General features: G+C 42.0%; 1 protein-coding gene across 3 annotated transcripts; it reads left to right on the top strand.

Moving 5' to 3' along the window:
• The first annotated feature begins 596 nt into the window (after nucleotides 1-596).
• On the top strand, nucleotides 597-17,157 carry Anp32e (acidic nuclear phosphoprotein 32 family member E). Of its 3 annotated transcripts, none has more exons than XM_090341107.1 (7): nucleotides 597-972; nucleotides 4,716-4,865; nucleotides 5,763-5,885; nucleotides 7,445-7,610; nucleotides 10,631-10,782; nucleotides 13,898-13,952; nucleotides 14,802-17,157. In XM_090341107.1, the coding sequence occupies exons 1-7, from the start codon at nucleotides 919-921 to the stop codon at nucleotides 14,867-14,869; spliced, it is 768 nt and encodes a 255-aa protein (XP_090197233.1). In that variant the 5' UTR covers nucleotides 597-918; the 3' UTR covers nucleotides 14,870-17,157. The 3 variants fall into 3 exon arrangements, with proteins under 3 accessions (XP_090197233.1, XP_090197232.1, XP_090197231.1); XM_090341106.1 differs by lacking the exon at nucleotides 597-972 and adding an exon at nucleotides 1,750-1,815 and having other exon boundaries at nucleotides 14,805-17,157; XM_090341105.1 differs by lacking the exon at nucleotides 597-972 and adding an exon at nucleotides 1,795-1,815.
• Nucleotides 17,158-18,363: the final 1,206 nt, after the last annotated feature.

Raw genomic sequence — 18,363 nt, forward strand, 5'->3', positions numbered from 1 at the left:
CCCAGGACTGGTTGAACAACAACAACAACAAAACTTCATTCCAGCTGCGGTTCTGCGCCTCGGAGGGGCAGTCTGGGTGAAAAGCCTGTCACCAGCAAAGAAAAGCAACAAAATCAGGCTTTCAACGGGGTGTTCACGAAGCTTACACCTTGACTGCAAGGCAGACACTGCTCTAAAACAGCCAAGAGCTACCGGGCGCCGCGTGCTAAATTACCAGTCTCACAAGTTGGGTAGGCCAGGATGCTTTCTTTCTCTTAACACCCAAACCTGAAGAGAACACAAACCAAATCCCAAATAAACCCAACCGAGGCACCGAAGCCCCTCCAAGCACCTAGGGAAAGCGCGCCAACCACACAAAGAAGAGGAGGGGGGCTACTGGGATTCAAAATCATTTCCCTGGGACGTACATTGTCCCGAGCCTATCCGAGTTAACTGCGCGCTTGATCGTGGCCAATAGATGCAGAGTTTCCGACCCAGGGCCACCCTAAAGAGTGATAGACAGCCACCTAGTCCAATGGGCTAGTGTGACACCAAAAAATCCACCAATACATTCGGGAGGTGGGTGGGGTATAGACCAGGGGGTTGGCAGTGCCGTGTCATGGAGGCTCAGTCTCCGAGCAGCCATTGAAGGGGAAGCAACTGCGGGAGTGTGTGTGTGGTGTGTGTGTGTGTGCGTGCGTGCGTGTGTGCGCGCGCGGGTGTGTGGACCAGGAGGTGGGGGCAGCCGAGTTAAGAGTCCTAACTCCTTGGACTCCATTTGCTATTCTTTTCTCTCTGCTCTACACCTATTAGGTGGTTGCGGGCGATTGTATTTGCATTTCTTTTCATTCATTTCCAAATCTTAAAAAAAAAAAATTAGGGCTGGGGGTAGCGGAAAAGGGGTAAAGGAGGAGAGTAGCACCCGAAGAGCAGGAGGACATGGAGATGAAGAAGAGGATTAGCCTGGAGTTAAGGAACAGAGCCCCGGAGGAGGTGAGATGACTCAGCCCCCACCCCTTCCCCACCAGCCCTGTATTCTGGGGGTTGGGTTGGGGGGGGTCTTATCTTTATACATAAGCGTTTGAGGGGAGGGTTAATAAATTAATCCCCACTGAGGTTGGGGGAGGTGGGAGGAAATGCTTAATTCTAAGTTTTCAATCATTAAGACCTTCTCCATAAAATGGCGAAGGGCTTAAGTTTCTAGGGGCGTTTTTGTGTGTGCCTGGGGGCTAAGCCCCTTTGGTTCCCGGGGCGCCGTGGGTCCCGGCCGGTGGGGGCGGGAAATGGGTGGGGTGGGGGCGCCCCGCCGCAGCGCTGCGCTCGTTCCGGTTCGGGGGCCGACGGCGTGGGCCCGACCCCCAGCCCACCGGCCCCCGCTGCGGCCATGGCCACCTGAGAAGTTACTCCAACTTTTCTGCGATGCTGCCAACTCGGGCTCTTGGGGAGTGGGGGTGGGCGCCCCGATCCCGAGGTTCGGGGGTGTCGGGCGTCGCCCTGGGCCCGGGCGGGGGTCGCCGGCCGAGTCCCCGCGCCGCGCGCTCCGGCGGCGCCCACTCCCCCGGGGAAGCGGCGCGCGCCGGGCGCCACCCGCGGAATCTGGGTCAGCGGCGCGTCCCCGCGTGGCGGGGTGAGCTCTGGGACCGGTGGCGGTGACCGGAGGTGGGGAGCGGACACGAGGCGTCATCCGCTCCCTCCCTCCCCCGTCCCCGCCGCCGCCGGGGAGCGATGTTCGGTCGTCGGCGTGTGGCGTGGTGCGGCAGCCGCTGCTCCCAATTCGGTCGGTGGAGACGGCGCTATGAAGTCGGCCGGCGGGTCGTGGCCGTCTGCGCTCTCCAGGTGGGCCGCCGCCCGCTCCCCTCCCGAGTTCAGCAGTCGGGCTCGGGAGGGGCCGCGCGAGGCGGGGACGCAGGCAACTTTTCGGGGGTCCAGTGGGAGGGAGGCGCTTCCGTCTCCGCCTCGCCGGCTCTTCTTCGGCCTCGCCCCGCCGGGCGGAGGCCGCGGGACGCGCCGGCTAGGGCTGGGCGGGGGACACCCCGTGTTCTTTGGGGCGTCCCCGCCGGGTGTGGGGTTCCCGTGGGTCGGCCGGTCCGCAGACGCGGGCGCACCGCCGGCCGGGAGCCTCGCGCTCGAGGTCTGGCGCGTGGGATCGAGTCCCGCTCGTCGGCCGCCCCTGGAGGGAGCTGAGGATTGCGAGATGACGGAACTGGCCGTAGCTGTCCATGGATCTGGGGTCGCCCTGTACCAGCCAGCGGGAAGGAGCAGGAGGGTCGGCCTGGCTTAGGCGTTCCGAGTGCAGACGGGGACTAAAGAGCTTTTTGTACTTCTGGTGTGTGTGTGTGTGTGTGTGTGTGTGTGTGTGTGTGTGTGTGTGGAGGGGTCTTTCTCTGAGAATGGCAGGGAGCGGGAGGGGGGAACTAGCCTTTGACATCACGGGTCATCCAAGAGAGAACTTGTTGGCTCGACCTTATTTCTTGGAGACTTGGGTGGGGGGCGGCGAGAGAGCGCAACACCCTCAAGCCCACCACACTTCAAAAGCCGTTTCTCAGAATCATACATTTAGATTAAAAAAAAAAAAACATTGTCTTAGGGTGGAAAAAAATGGATTCTTCCCCCCCCCCCCCCTTTGCTCCTCTACTGTAGTAATTTCCTTGCCAGTGTTAGGGATTGCCGGATCTTGCCTGTTTGGCAGGCTCCCTCTGCCTCCGACGTGGTGTAATAACGGTCTCCTATTTGTGTAGACAGTTTATACCAAGCACTTGTCGAGTTTATTTACTTTTCTCTTTTGGACAGACTTGTAAGGTGGGTTGTATTGTTCTAGAATCCAAATTAGCGACCGGGAGTTTCAGGGCAATGAAGTGATTTCCTCAAGTGGAAGAACTGGTTTTCTGACAGCAAATCTAAATAGCCTTGCCAATGAGCTCAAAATACTGGGAATAGAAAGACTTAAGAGTCAAGGCACAGCTCTGTTACACACTAATTATGTGACCGGAGGCAAGTCACTCTTGCTTTCTGGGCCTTGGTTTCCTCATCTCCAAAAGGGAGATCATGATGCTATCTTGGCTCACTGAAATAATTATATCTCCAACTCATATTCAGCTAGAGAAGATGACTGCCGTTGTTGCTACTTTGTAGCAAGTAAGCAAGCATATTTTCATTTAAGTCCATTCAGGCTCGCACAAGTTAAATGTTTACTGCCACTCTGGCCTTAGAGGGGAATTCAGTCTTTTTTCCAGAGGGGAATTCAGTCTTTTTTCCTCCAAGAGTAAGGAGAAGCTCACAAAATTGCTACTAGAATGGCAAGAAGTAACATTTTGTCAAGGATGTATTGTTCTGGGTGATATTGTTTGGTCTCAGCACTGAAAAGCTCGCTGATCTCTCAGGGATCTTGCGGATATTTCTTCAGGGATGGTAACAAAGTTGTTCTGATGGCATTTGTAACCAGAGAAGTTTAAAGTTAAATGGGAGGAAAAGATAAAAGTTTCCTCCCTCTCTACATTTTAGGTTAGCCCACCTAAATCTTTGGGTAGCTTTGCATAAATGTCATTTTCACTGGTATCAGAAACTTGTTTCACATGGGACTTTTTTCAAAAAAATCTGTCTTGCCCATCCTAGAGCTGGAATTTTGTGTTGGACCTCATTCCTGTGCCCTTTTTTTGCTCAAGGCTAGCCCTCTACTACTGGAGACACTAGACCACTTTTGCTTCTTCTGAGAGTAATTGGAGATAAGAGCCTCTGACTTTCCTGCCTGGAAGGCAGCTCCCTGAGTAGCTAAGATTACAGGCTTTAGCCACCAGCACCCAGCCTGTTTGTTTATATTTGTGCTGTCCGGGCATTTTTTATCTCCCCCCAAGGCTAGTGCTCTACTACTTGAGCCACAGGTTTACTTTTTTTTTTTCTCTTCAGTTTATTGGAGGTAAAAGAACTTTCTTGTCCTGGGTTGCTTTCAAATCATGGTCCTCAGATCTCTTCCTCTGAGTTCTTAGATTATAGGTGTGAACCATTGGTGCTCCCTTCCCCTCCTCCTCCCAGGCTAGCACTCTACCACTTGAGCCACTGCTCCACTTCATTTTTGGTTTTTGTAATTAAGCGGAGATGAGTTTTATAGACTTATCTGCCTGGGATGAGATCTGAGGATCTCAGCTTCCTGAGTATCTGAGTAGCTATGATTATAGATCACCAGTATTATGAGTCACTAATACCCAGGCAGTTTGCTTATAGCGATAACTAGATTCTACGTCAGTTTTGAAGGGAATCGGTATATAAGGATTTTTTTTTTTTTGAGGTGTGGTCTTGTTTTGCCCAGCTTTGTAATTCAGATTGGCCTAGAACTTGTGATCCTCTTCTATCTTCAGGGTGCTAGAATTGTAAATGTGAGCCATCACACCCACTTTGGGTTTGTTTGTTTTTGTTGGTCTTGGGGCTTGAACTCTGGGTCTAGTTGCTGTCCTGGAGCTCTTTTGCTTAAGGCTAGTGCTCTACCACTTTGAGCCTTAGCACTACTTCTGGTTTTCTGGTGGTTAATTTGGAGATAAGAGTCTCATAGACTTTCTTTCCCAGGCTGGCTTTGAACTATGTTCCTCAGATCTTAGCCTCCTGAAGTAGCTAGAATTATAGGTGTGGGTCACTGGCACCTGGCTGGGTTTGGTATTTTTAATATTCACAGTTTCAGAGCATCAAAGCCCAGTTCTATTACTAAACAGATTGCAAACTAATCATTAAAGTGTTCCCTTTTACAGGTAACAGAGTTAGTCCTTGATAATTGCCTATGTGTCAATGGGGAAATTGAAGGCCTGAATGACACTTTTAAAGAACTAGAGTTTCTGAGTATGGCTAATGTGAAATTAAGTTCACTGGCCCGGCTCCCCAGCTTGAATAAACTTCGAAAGGTAAGTTGAAATTAATCTGTAAGTACCAAGATTTTAGTGTGAAGGGCTATTATATTTACTTTTTAGCCACTTGGAACATCCATTCTGTCTGTTTGAAATAGTTTTTAATAAGGATTATGTAGAATTTTGGAATCATCTCTAATACTGAATCTGTCCGTTTATCATGGTCTTGGAGCTTGGACTTGCCTGCTGTCCTTGAGCTTTTTAGTTCAAGGGCCATGCTCTACCCCTTGAGCCACAGCACCTCCTCAAGCTTTTTGATAGTTTGTTGGAGATAAGAGTATCAGCTTCAGGGCCAAGAGTTTGGCCTAGTGGTAAGTAGTGCTTTCCCAGCATGTAGGAAGACCCAGGTTCAATTCCTTGGGACCACATACATAGAAAAGGCCGGAAGTGGTGCTGTGGCCCAAGTGGTGGAGTTCTAGCTTTGAGAAAGCCCAGGCCCTGAGTTCAGTCCCTAGGACTGGTAAAAAAAGAAGAAAAAAAGAGTCTCAGCTTCTTGAGTAGCTAGAATTACAGTGGTGTGCCCCTGGCTCTAATACTGCTTTTCTTAATTTTCTTTTGTTAGTTCTGGAATATGATACTTTCAGAAATTTAAATTTATTAGTGCAATTGTTACATGGCACAAATTTGGATTTAACATTTACCAAATATTTTTCTTTTCATCATGAAATCTAAATAACATAGCAGAAACACCTCTGAACTGAGGGGTTCTAATGTGTCATTTGGCATATGTAGGATGGGAAGTTGGAAATTGCTGATTTACACGGCAGTCTTTTGAGAGAATAACCCATGCTTTTTTTTTTCCTTCAAATTGGTGTCTTTGTAAAATATTGCAGCCATCTTAAGTTTTCATTATTTTTTTCTTCCTTTTTTTCTCCTTCCATGTTGAATATATAGTTGGAACTTGGTGACAATATAATTTCTGGAGGTTTGGAAGTCCTGGCAGAAAAATGTCCGAATCTTACCTACCTCAATCTGAGTGGAAACAAAATCAAAGATCTCAGTACCGTGGAAGCTCTGGTAAGTTTTTCTGAGATTGATTTTTGCTTTTTTAATTACTATTTAGTTCTTGAAATTTCCAAATCTCTTATGTTATCTAGACAGTTATCACTTTTGTTTTCCTTTAGAATAAATTATCAGTGTCTAGGAGTTTGGCCTAGTGGTAGAGTGCTTTCCTAGCATGTATGAAGACCTGTGTTCAATTCCTCGGTACCACATACATAGAAAAAAGCTGCAAGTGTTGCTGTGGCTCAAGTGGTAAAGCTCTAGTCTTGAGAAAAACCCAAGGACAGTGCTCAGGCCCTGAGCCAAAGCCCAAGTCTTGGCCAAAAAAAAAAAAAAGATATTTTAGGGGCCAGGAGTTTGGCCTAGTAGTGGTAAAAGTGCATGCCTAGTATGCATGAAGACCTGGATTCAATTTCTTGATACCACATATATAGAAAAAGCCAGAAGTGGTGCTATGACTCCAGTGGTAGAGCTCTAGCTTTGAGAAAGCCCAAGGACAGGGTTCAGTCCCTGAATTCAGTCTCCAGGACTGGGAAGGAAAAAAAAAAGAGATATTTTTAGCTGGGCACAGTGGCTCACACCTGTAATCTTAGCTGCTCAGGAGGCTGATATCCGAGACTCCCAGTTCAAAGCCAGCTCAGGCACTAAAGAAGGGAGACTCTTATCTCCAGTTAACCATTAGAATATGGGAAGGGGCCTGAGGCTCAAGGGGTAGGATGGTAGCTCTGAGCTGAAAAGCTTAGGGACAGTGCTCAAGCCCAGAGTTCAGGCCCCATGATTCACCAAAAACAAAACAAAACAAAACAAAAAACAATATATATATATCTTTAAATATACTTATACATAATATATATGTATATATTTAAAAAATGTAAACCAGCAAGAAATTTATTTCATTATCAGCTTCAAGAGTTTGCTCTTTGATTTAATTAATTAATTTTGCCAGTCTTGGTGCTTGTACTCTGGACCTAAGCACGGTCTTTGAGCCTTCTCAAGGGTAGAGCTCTACCACTTGGGCCACAGCACCACTTCTGGCTTTTTAAAAAATATAATGCGGTACCAAGGAATTGAACCTGGAGCTTCATGCATGCCAGGCAAGCACTCTACCACTAGACTAAATTCCCAGCCCCTATTTTATTTTACTTATGTATTTTTTGGTCAGAGAGGTCTTATTAAGAGAGTTGGTTGTGTCTGATAACCTTAACTGTAAAATTGTAAAAATCCAAGACTATATGTTCTCTAGACCGCAAATTCAAAAAAATAAAAATAAGCTGGGCGTTGTGGCTCATGCCTATAATCCTAGCTACTCAGGAGGTTGAGATCTGAGAATTGCGGTTCAAAGCCAGCCTGGGCACTAAAGAATGAGAGACTCTTTATTCCCAATAAATCACTAGAAAATGGGAAAGTGGGGACTGTGACTCAGGAGTAAGGATGTAACCTTGAGCTGAAGAGCTCAGGGACAGGGCCCAGGCCCAGAGTTCAAGCCCTATGACCCACAAAAATAAACAAATAAAAATAAAAAAAGAACATGCTACTTAAAATATTGACTGTAAATTTTAACTTTACTTTTCCAGCAAAATCTTAAAAACTTGAAAAGTCTTGACTTGTTTAACTGTGAGATCACAAACCTGGAAGACTACCGAGAAAGCATTTTTGAGCTGCTGCAGCAAATCACATACTTAGATGGATTTGATCAGGAGGATAACGAAGCACCAGACTCGGAAGAGGAAGATGACGAGGGTGATCATTCTTAATATTCTTCTATGGGTCATAATTGTAGATTCCAAGGTAGCCATGAAAATTAGATTGGGCTTGGATATTTCAGTAAGAAAAAGCACATATGAGATACTATTAAGACAAGAACAAGTAAAATCCATGGCTATATAGCCTTTTTTTTGGGTTCTTTTGTGCTGGTGGTCTACTACTTGAGCCAAATCTCCAGTGCAATGTTTTTGGTGGATATTTTTGGACATAGGATATTTTAGCATTGTCTGCTAGGGATGGCTTTGAGCTTTGATCCTCAGATTGAAACTTTTTCTTTGCCAGTCCTAGGGCATGAACTCAGAGCCAGGGCCCTGTTCTTGAGCTTCTTTGGCTCAAGGCTAGCAATCTTACCACTTGAACCACAGTACCTCTTCACCAGCATTGTCTGTGTATGTGGTACTGAGGAAACAAACCCAGGGCTTCATGCAAGCACTCTAGGCAAGCATTCTACCACTAAGCCACATTCCCAGCCCAGATCTACACTTTTTTGAGTAGCTAGGATTTTAGGCCTGAGCTACTGGCACCTGGATAGTCTGCAGTTTTTCCTTTTCTTTTTGTTTGGTACCAGCTCTAAAGCTTGAACTCAGGACCAGGGTGCTGTCTCTTAGCTTTATCACTCAAGGCTACTACACAGACCACTTGAGCCACACCTCTACTTTTGGTTGGTTTGTGAAGATCTGAGTCTTACAGACTTTCTTGCCCTCTTGCCCAAGCTGTTTTTTTTTTTTTATTAATTAATTAAATTTAAATTTTTTTTTTTTTTTTTACCAGTCCTGGGGCTTGAACTCAAGCATTGTCCTTGGGCTTTCTCAAGGCTAGAGCTCTACCACTGTACTACTTGAGCCACAGAACCACTTCTGGCTTTTTTTTTTCTATGTATGTGGTACTGAGGAATTGAACCTGGTTCTTCGTGAATGCTAGACAAGCACTCTACCACTAAGCCAAACTCCCAGCTTCCCCCACCCCTGCTTTTTTTTTTTGCTGGTCTTGGGCCTTGAACTCAGGGCCTGGGCTCTGTCCCTGAGCCTTTGTGTGCTCAAGACTAACATATGCCCACTTGAGTTATAGCACCATTTCTGAGTATAGTTCATTGGAGATGAGTCTCATGGACTTTCCTGCCCAGGCTGGCTTTGAAAATATCCTTGAATTAGGCAGTGAACACAGATAATTTCTTTAGATAAACTGAAGACTAACATCAGATGGCAGAATAGATGTTGAAAGTAATTGGATAGAGCCAGGACCATGGCCTAGTGGTAGAGTGCTTGCTTTCCAAGCAGGAAGCCCTGGGTTCAATTCTTCCGTACCACATATGCAGAAAAATCTGGAAGTGGTGCTGTGGCTCAAGTGGCAGATCACTAGCCTTGAGCAAAAAAAATGTCCAAGGACAGTGTCCAGGCTCTGAGTTAAGCTTCTCATTATTAAAGGAAACAGGCTGGGAACATACCTCTGGCACCCCAGTGACTCAGGGAAGCACAAATAGTATTGTAGTTCAGACAAAAAGTGTGATCTTATCTCGAAAATAACCAAAGCAAAAGGACTGGTTCAGAGATTTAACTGAGTGCCTTCTCAGCAAGGATAAAGCCCCGAGTTCAAACCCAAAATGATTACTGCCAAAGGAAAAAAAATAAAAACTATTTTTTGTTTTTGTGGGTCATGGGACTTAAACTCTGAGCCTGGGTACTGTCCATAAGCTCTCCAGCTCAAGGCTACCACCCTACTCTCTCCGGTTTTCTAGAGGTTAATTGGAGATAAGAGTCTCAGGTCCTTTTGTGCCTGGGCTGGCTTTGAATCTTGATCCTCAAATCTTAGCCTCCTCAGTAGCTAGGATTATAGGCATGAGCCACCTGCCTGGCAAAAACAACTTTTATTAAACTAAGAGGTAAAGCAGGCTCCTGCTGGTAATCCTCAGAAGCCTAAGATCTGAGTTATGAAAATTGAAGTTAGTCTGGACAGAAAAGCCTGTGAAACTTTTTTTTCTTTGTGGGTCATGGGTCTTGAACTTTGGGCCTGGGTGCTGTCCTCTAGCTCTTCAGCTCAAGGTTACTGTCCAACCCCTTGAGCCAAAGCTCCACTTCCAGTTTTCTGATGGTTAATAGGAGATAAGAGTCTCAGGGGCTTTGGTGCCTGGCTGGCTTTGGCTTTGAATGGCTGGCTTTGAACTGTGATCCTCAGATCTCAGCCTCCTGAGTAGCTAGGATTATAGGCCTGAGCCACCTGGCCTGACCCCAAAAAGCCAGAGGTGGAATTATAGCTCAAGTCTTTGAATGCCAGCTTTGAGTAAAAAGCTAAGGGACAGTTCCCAGACCTTGAATTCAAGCCCCAGTATTGGCACCACAACAAAACAAATAGAAACTCAACTTTTGACACAATGGTGGTCAAAAGTTATTGACATACTTTCCACCCATTGGCATGAGTTGAAAGTGATTGGGAAAAGGTTAAAAAGGCCACCATGTTATCTAGAACATTTGTCCAGTGATTTGCTCATCTTTTTAAAATATTTTTGGTCACCAGTGGTTCACACTAGCTACCAAGGATGATGAGGTCTGAGGATCATGATTGGTTAGCTAGCTAGGTAGACAAATCTGAGACTCTTTCTTCCGGTTAATCACCACAAAGAGAAGGCAGAGCTATTGCTCTAGTGGTAGAGTACTAGCCTTGAGCTGTTTTGCTCAAGGCCCTGAGTTTAAACCCTAAGGTCAGCACACCCACAAAAAGTTAATAAAAATAATAGGGCGTGGTGGCTCCCTGCTATAATCCTAACTACTCAGATCTGAAGATTGTGGTTCAAAGCCAGCCTAAGTACTAAAGAATGAGAGACGCTTATCTCTAGTTAATTACAAGAAAATGGAAGTGGGGCTTGGCTCTCGGGGTAGGGTGGTAGCCTTGAGCTGAAGAGCTCAGGGACAAGGCCCAGGCCCAGAGTTCCAGCCCCATGACCTACAAAAATAACATGAAATTAAATAAGTACATAAAAATAATTTAAAATATTTTAAAAGATGAAGATGAGGATGAAGACGAAAGTGGTCTACTTGAAGGATATGAAGAAGAGGAGGAAGAAGAGGAGGAAGATGAAGACGAAGCAGATTCAGATTTGGGAGAGGGAGAAGAGGAAGTGGGTCTTTCATACTTAATGAAAGAAGAAATTCAGGTAATAGATACTTCATACTTGCACTGAACATTAATTACCTAGGCATAGGGCTACTATACAGTTACCAAATGAATTGTGTAGCCGTCTGGCTAGAAATCTTGGGATGAATATACCTGTGTTTCCACCATCATTTTTTTTCCCTGCACTGTCCAGTTAATCATAAACATCTACTGATTTTTCTCCCAGGTATATCACTTTCAAATCCATCCTGCCTTCAATGGCATGGTATGATAACAGTTTACAAAAACCTTTGCACCTTAGTTTTTGTGTTTATAGAAGTGAGATTATGCCAGCCTAATAGGATTGTTTTAAGGATTTAATAAGATAATATATTTGAGGTATTTAGCCCCTAGCACATTGTAGCTACTGAAGAAAACTTAATTTCTTCTCTCTCATTATGTCTTGCTTTAATACTCTTATAATAGCTCTTTAAATGGTCTCTCTTTTAATACAATGTCACTACTTAGGATTATTCTCCACTGTGCTGCTTGTGTTGCTGGGTGCAAATGTGATCATATCATTATCCTTCAGTGAGACTTTCAGTGTTTCTCTGTTGTCACTAAAACATACAACATTCTTGATTAACTATGTGGCCTTTGATTCCTTCCCTAGCCTCATTTCTTTCAATACCAAATTACTTGCCTCATGCTCCCTGATGAACTTAATTTTGACTTAGGTTGAGGTAAACATAAATATTGCAAAGTATGCAAAGTATACTAATTTTATGTTCATTCCAGGATATTTTGTGTGTGGTGGGGTGGGGGGGGGGTCACAGGGCTTGACTGGGCCTGGGTGCTGTCTCTGAGCTTTTCAGCTCAAGGCTACCACCCCACCCTTGAGCCAAGCCCTACTTCCCATTTTCTGGGGCTTAAGTAGAGATAGGAGTCTCAGGTCCTTTTGTGCCTGGGCTGGCTTTGAACCTTGATCCTCAGATCTCAGCCTCCTGAGTAGCTAGGATTACAGACAGGCGTGAGCCACCATGCCCAGCTCATTTCCATGAAATTTTACATGTGAAGTTTTGTATAATTTTTTCTTAGCAATCACCTTCCACCTTCCTCTTAGCTTTATACCTGATTATTATTTTTTTAAAGGTGCTAGTGGCTCATGACTATAATATTAACTACTTAGAAGGAAGAGATTGGAGGATAGAGGATCTAGGCCAGCCTGGACAAAAAGTCCATACGACCTCATCTCAACAGAAAAACTTGGTATGGTAGTAGTTATTCTCATCTCAACTACGGAAAGACGAGAGAGGAAAAAAAAAAAAGCAAGACCCTATTAAAAAAATAACCAAACTAATGAGATGGATTGGAATAGAGTGTGAACATATGTGGAGATTTAACAATGAACACCACTACCCCTGTACAATTAATAACAGTGAATTAAAAAAATAAAAAATAATCAAGGCAAAAGGTTTCTGGTTTCTAGGCAATAGTAACTGCCTACAGAAAAGGGAAAAGAAGAAAGCCATCCTACATAAAGGTTCTAAGGGAACACACACACGCGCGTGCGCACACCCCTGTATAATGTTCATGATCGAAACAGTAACCATAAAAAAAAGCCATCACGCTGGGCGCCAGTGGCTCATGTCTGCAATCCCAGAACCTGGGAGGAAAAGGCAAAAGGATCACAAGTTCATGTTACTACGATTTTCATTCTAGTACAGTGTTCTATTATATACAGTTTTAGATGTGGGAGGAACTTACAGGAATTTCTGCTAGTACAAGTGTGGATTGAGGACTAGGATAGAGTATGGATTGGGTATTCTTTATAGGCATGAGTTCCAAATTGTTTCAAATTTTTGTTTTTTAATTTTTATTGCTATGCATTAACTATATGGGGGGGCTTCATTTTGAATTTCCATACATGTTTATAGTATATCCCAATTGATGTAATGTCTTTGGTCACTTTCCCTTTTCCTAAAATTCTATAGGTTTTGTTCTATTTTTATTCCATGCAAACAATCTGCTTTGACCATATTCATCCTTCTGCATCCTCCTTGTTATCCCAGCCCCTTCCTGCAAGCACTGCTTTCCCCACTTCCTTACCTGTCTGATTTGCTTTTTTGGGACTGGGTGGGTGCCGATTCATTGGTACCACATACATAGAAAAATCAGAAGTGGTGCTGTGGCTCAAGTGGTAGACTATTAGCCTTGAGAAAGCCCAAGGACAGTGCCCAGGCCTTCAGTTCAAGCCCCAGTACTGGCAAGGGTTTGCTTTTATTGATTGGAAAATGAGTTTGGAGATATACATTTACTTAATATATGAAACTGAACTGGAATTAGGTTCAGATCATTTTTATTTTTATCTATAAAATAGAATATCTTGTTTTTTAAATAGTTAAAAGTTATTTTGTCCATTTACTTATTAGCTTATATTAGTTATACAGGGGTGAATTTTATATAATTCCACATGTTTATAGCATGTTTCAATCAGTTTCACTCCTTTTGCTTTCTTTATCTTCTTATGGAAGCTAGAAGGTGTGTGTGTTTTAATGTTACCTATCTGTCTATTTATTTATTTCTTTTTTTATTTGTGGGTCATGGGGCTTGAACTCTGGGCCTGGTCGCTCTCCCCGAGCTCTTCAGCTCAAGGCTCTGCCTCACCCTAAGTTTATTTTATTATTATTACTGAAGTGTTGTACAGAGGGATTGACATTTCATGAATCAGGTAATAAGTGTGTGTGTGTGTGTATATATATATATATATAATATATAATATATATATATATATTTTTTTTAAACAATGTCACTTCTTCCTTCAACTTTCTTTCAGTTCAGTTTCCCCCCCTCCCATCCCTGTCTACACATTACATATGTCATTTTCCAGGTAGTCAGAAGGTGTTTCTTTTTTGTTGTGTTTAATTAAATTGCTCTAGTTACTTATGTAAACAAGTTTGGCCAGCAGTTACTTGGTTGCATAAAACAAATAGAGAACATTGTTGCAGAAGGTTGTTTTGAATAGGGGTAATCTAAAGCATTACTTAGTTTTTTTTTTTTTTTAAGGACACATAGGGTAGGCACAGATAATGGTTAACAGAACACAGAGTATCTATGATTTCTTTGGTCTTGGGGTGGTTAATTTATTCTTGAAACTGAATATTTTGCATTTCAAGGATGAAGAAGATGATGATGACTATGTTGAAGAAGGGGAAGAAGAGGAGGAAGAAGGTGAGCTCCAATAGCCACAAATTTTGAAATTATTCTCTTTCACTAATTTCTCATGGCATTAATTCCTCTAAAAACTTAAACATCAGATGTCATATATCTTAAGAACAGCAATGAACTGGGCACTGGTGGCCACACCTGTAATCCTCTATTCAGAAGGCAGAGATCTGAGGATCAATGTTGAAAGCTAGGAGTGTGGGGAGGTGTATGTGCTGTGGTATAGCACTAGCCTTGAGTAAAAATAAGGACAGTGCCCAGGCCCAAGCTTAGGACCAGTACACACACACACACACACACACACACACACACACACACACACACACACACACACACACACGCACACACACACACAAAGTAGAACTAAAGTGTGTGGAGGTTGATGCCTATAATCTCAGCCCTTGGAAAGCTGAGGCAGGGGTTATGAGTTAGAGACCAGCCTGGGCTATGTAGATACAGTCACAAACAACTCCATAGAATGAAAAGAAAGAAGGAAAGAAGAGATAAGTTCAACCTATTATTACTTTAATTATTTTAAATTTACTTTGAGGGATTGAAGCCTTATCTACAGGAGTATTTATCACCCTTTAGATTTGTTCCTTTCCTAGCTCTTTCAAAATCTGTCTCTGGCAAGCTATTTCTTGACCTGTACTTCATGATTTGGCCACAAGAGTGCATAGCAAATTCATTGTTTATGGATTTCTATGTGTTTGTGCATGCTCATTTCAACATTAAGTTTACACTGAAACAGAAGGTCTTAGAGTACCAATTCAATCTGTTTCTTCTGCCACTAATATTAAAACTTTGTAATTTAATAAACACTCATTTGTTTTAAATATTTGCACATTCTTTCAGAAGAAGGTCTTCGCGGAGAGAAGAGAAAACGAGATGCCGAGGATGATGGAGAAGAAGAAGATGACTAAATCATTCTAAAATTCCATTTCCTGGCTCCCCTGGGTGTGCAACCTCTTCTCTGTTTTTCATGTATGATAGCTCTCCCTACCAGAAGATAATCTGTAACTTTTTTATAGAAGTGTGGTTTTACTATTTTTGCCTTATCATTCCAATTAAGATTTACTAGTTTGCTAATGATCATGTTGTATGTAGAGAAAAATTTTCATTAACTCCCTCAACCCCTCCATTGTGCAATTCTCTAGCAATCTATTTGGCATCTTTTCTAATTCAGGCTTACAGTTTTAGATATTTTTAGCCCATAATTAAAACACGATCAATTTTACACAGGTGTAGTTTCGTGCATTTCGTTTGTAAGGTTTTAAAGTTATTTATAAATTAACCTAAATTACGGTCAGCTCTCTGTTATGAAAGGAAAATAGCCTCTTTGATAAGTAGATTTTCTTTTCTTTTTTTTTTTTTTTTAGAGGTGATTTGGATTTTTAGTTTGAAGGCAGTAATTTTTATTTTATTTTTTTTCTGGCTGTGAGCATTTGGGGGCCATATTGTCACTTGAATACTTTGGAAAGTAGAATCAGGATAATAAAAAGTTCAGTAGCAGTCAGTATAGGTCATGGATTTAGGGGAAATTCTATTCAGTAATATAGTCCATGAGTTTTATGAGAATATTTTGTTTTAGAAGGAAAAATTGCTTATGCTATGCCTAGAGACAGGTAGGTAAGCCTTTCTTCATGCTATAGATCATGACATGCCAGTGGTGGTTTATTTTGTTTTGGAAATGCATTCTCCTATCATTTCTTTATGATCAGCTTCCCATCTAGCTTCATTCCCTCTTCTACCCCAAAAGACTGGAAATTTGTGGCTATCCAGAAAACCTTTAGTCTAATACCTCAGCTACCTTTTCAGGCTTGTTGGGTTTTAAACAAAGTGGGAGACTTAGAGACTTTTCTGAGATAAAATATTATGAATACCATTTTATACAAGAAGCTCGGCTTACTTACTGATAAATCTTTCTTGGTTGATAACATGTAATACTATATCAAAATAAGGAGAGAAAAGTAGAGGAGGCTTTAGAATGTGGAATCAGCATTTCTCAAAAGTCAGAGTGATTGCCTGTTGATGAGACAGTCAATTTTTTTTTTTTTTTTTTTTTTTTTTGCCAGTTCTGGGCTTGAGCTCAGGGCCTGAGCACTGTCCTTGGACTTTCTCAAGGCTAGAGCTCTACCACTTGAGCCTCAGCACCACTTCCGGCTGTTTGCTATGTATGTGGTACCGAGGAATCGAACCCGGGTCTTCGTGCATGCTAGGCAAGCACTCTACCACTAGGCCAAACTCCCAATCCGAGACAGTCAATTTTTAAAACTGGTTTTCCAAATGATTTGAAAAATGACCTTGTAAAGTATTTACAACTTTTCTGAGTAGAACCTTTCATTTTCTATCTATTGTTTTAAAGCATAATCAGGTGCCCCATTGGAGTATAGCAGACAGTTGAAAGAATATTTGCAACTAAATTGATAAGAAAATTGAGATTTATTTCCAAATTGTCCATTAAAAATAAACAAATACTTGTAAATTTTGTCCTTCCTTATGTGGCTACTAACTAAAATGAGAATAGACAAGTCCATTTCCCTTTTGTCATAGAAGCTCCCTGTTCAACACAACCTTGGCAACTTAAAATGTATTTCTCTGTTTTTGCATATTTGTAAATTTTTAAAAATTGATGTTCTGCTTTTGAAACACAAATCACTGAGTATAGTATTGCTGTCATTTTCAGTTTAAGACATATAATTTAGTGTTTTAAAATAAGACATTTGTGAAAAACTAAAGGCTGCACAAATAACTGAAATAAAACTCTTGAGATAAATTTGGTGGGAGAGATTGAAATCTACAAAGGATGAACATTTTTTTTCTCCTAGTTTTATCAATTGAAATGCCTGTGTTCCTAAAAATTGCTCATTCTGCCCATTATAAAATGCTTATTTTAAAGTAAAATCTATATATTGACTTTCTTATCAATCATCTTATTGTGCAATCAAAATTAAAGCTCTTTGTTTTGAAGACTACACTTCGAGCCTCCAGATAACTTTTAAGACTTCCTTATCTCTGTGGGTGGTATTTTCATGCAAATAAGTAAGGGTGGGTTTATATTTTATAGAAGTTTTGGGTCCTGTTTTAATGCTCTTTGTATGGCAGTATGTATATAATGTGTTAAGTTCTTCAAGAATCTCTCCTTAAAATTTTGAATACTTTTGTGCAACTGTGTTTTGAATAAAGCCATGACAGTGTTAAAAAAAAAAAAGCAAGTTAAATAATACAGTACTTCTGATCTGATCATTGTTTCATTATTTCTGACTATTCCCTGGTTTTTGTGACTGCTGTAACTTAAAATTTTTGAAACTGAATTGCTTCAAATAAATTGAAGATTTGTTATAATGATTAGTTTCAGTGTATGACATTCACTTTTTCTGCAATATCATTGGTGGCTTTGAAGGGCTTTTTCAAACAAAAACATACTTGAAAGCTATTCAAATTTCTCTGTTTTATTCTTTAAAATTTTCCTTTGTGTGCTTGTGCCTGTCCTGGTCTTGAACTCAAGGCCTGAGTTCTGTCCCTGAACTCTTTTGCTCAAGGCTAGTCCTTGCCACAGTGCTACTTGCTTTTTTGTGTTATTTTTTTTTTTTTAATTTTTTTTGTGGTTAATTGGAGATAAGAGTCTCTTAAACTTTCCTATCCCAGCTGGCTGTGAACTGCAGTCCTCAGATCTCAGCTCTCTGAGTAGCTAGGATTACAGGCATAAGCCACCAATATTGGTCTTTGGGCTGACTTTGAATCCTGTTTTTCAGATCTCAGCCTCCTAGGGTAGATAGGTTTAGCTACTGGCACCTGTCTGTTTCAGAATTTTTTTTTTTTTTTTTTTTTTTTGCCAGTCCCAGGGGTTGAGCTCTGGGTCTGAGTGCTGTCCTGGGATTTTCTCAAGGCTAGAGCTCTAACCACTTGAGCCACAGCACCATTTCTGGCTTTTTCTTTGTATGTGGTACTGAGGAATTAAACCGGGGTCTTCGTGCTTGCCAGACAGGCACTCTACCACTACACCAAACTCCCAACCCAGAATCTTTTGATAATGGATATATAATCCATTGTTTTCTGGAACATATCTTTTTAACTTCAAGGCGCAAACTAAACATTTTCATGATTGCTTTGTGGTTATATATTGAGAAGGTATTATGATTATAGAATTTTGTTTTCTGAATAGTGGTATAGAAATATTTTCAGTTTACAAGTAACTTAACCAAACTTTATGATTTTTATTTTATACCTTAAAAAGTTAAAGCTCTTAAATCTCAGTTGTTTGGTAAAGTATAATTAGATAATGAAGCAATTCAATGAGACATTGATTCAGCATTTTCAGCTTGTTTTTGGTGGTAGTGCAGTGTGAACTGAATCTCCTTATGAGGCAGGTGCTCTGCCACTTGAGCCATGCCTTAAGTCCTCTTAGCTTGTTTAT

The sequence above is a fragment of the Megascapheus bottae genome, chromosome 10 (genome assembly GCF_031878675.1).
Source record: "Megascapheus bottae isolate mThoBot1 chromosome 10, mThoBot2.hap1, whole genome shotgun sequence".
In the NCBI taxonomy this organism is placed as follows: domain Eukaryota; kingdom Metazoa; phylum Chordata; class Mammalia; order Rodentia; family Geomyidae; genus Megascapheus; species Megascapheus bottae.

Bases quoted from the DNA above. Each gene is read 5' to 3' on its own strand.
- Anp32e (XM_090341107.1), top strand. From the start codon at position 919: ATGGAGATGAAGAAGAGGATTAGCCTGGAGTTAAGGAACAGAGCCCCG. The intron at 7,611-10,630 runs GTGATCATTCTT...ATATTTTAAAAG, and splicing joins GGAAGAGGAAGATGACGAGG to ATGAAGATGAGGATGAAGAC. The intron at 13,953-14,801 runs GTGAGCTCCAAT...ACATTCTTTCAG, and splicing joins GGAAGAAGAGGAGGAAGAAG to AAGAAGGTCTTCGCGGAGAG.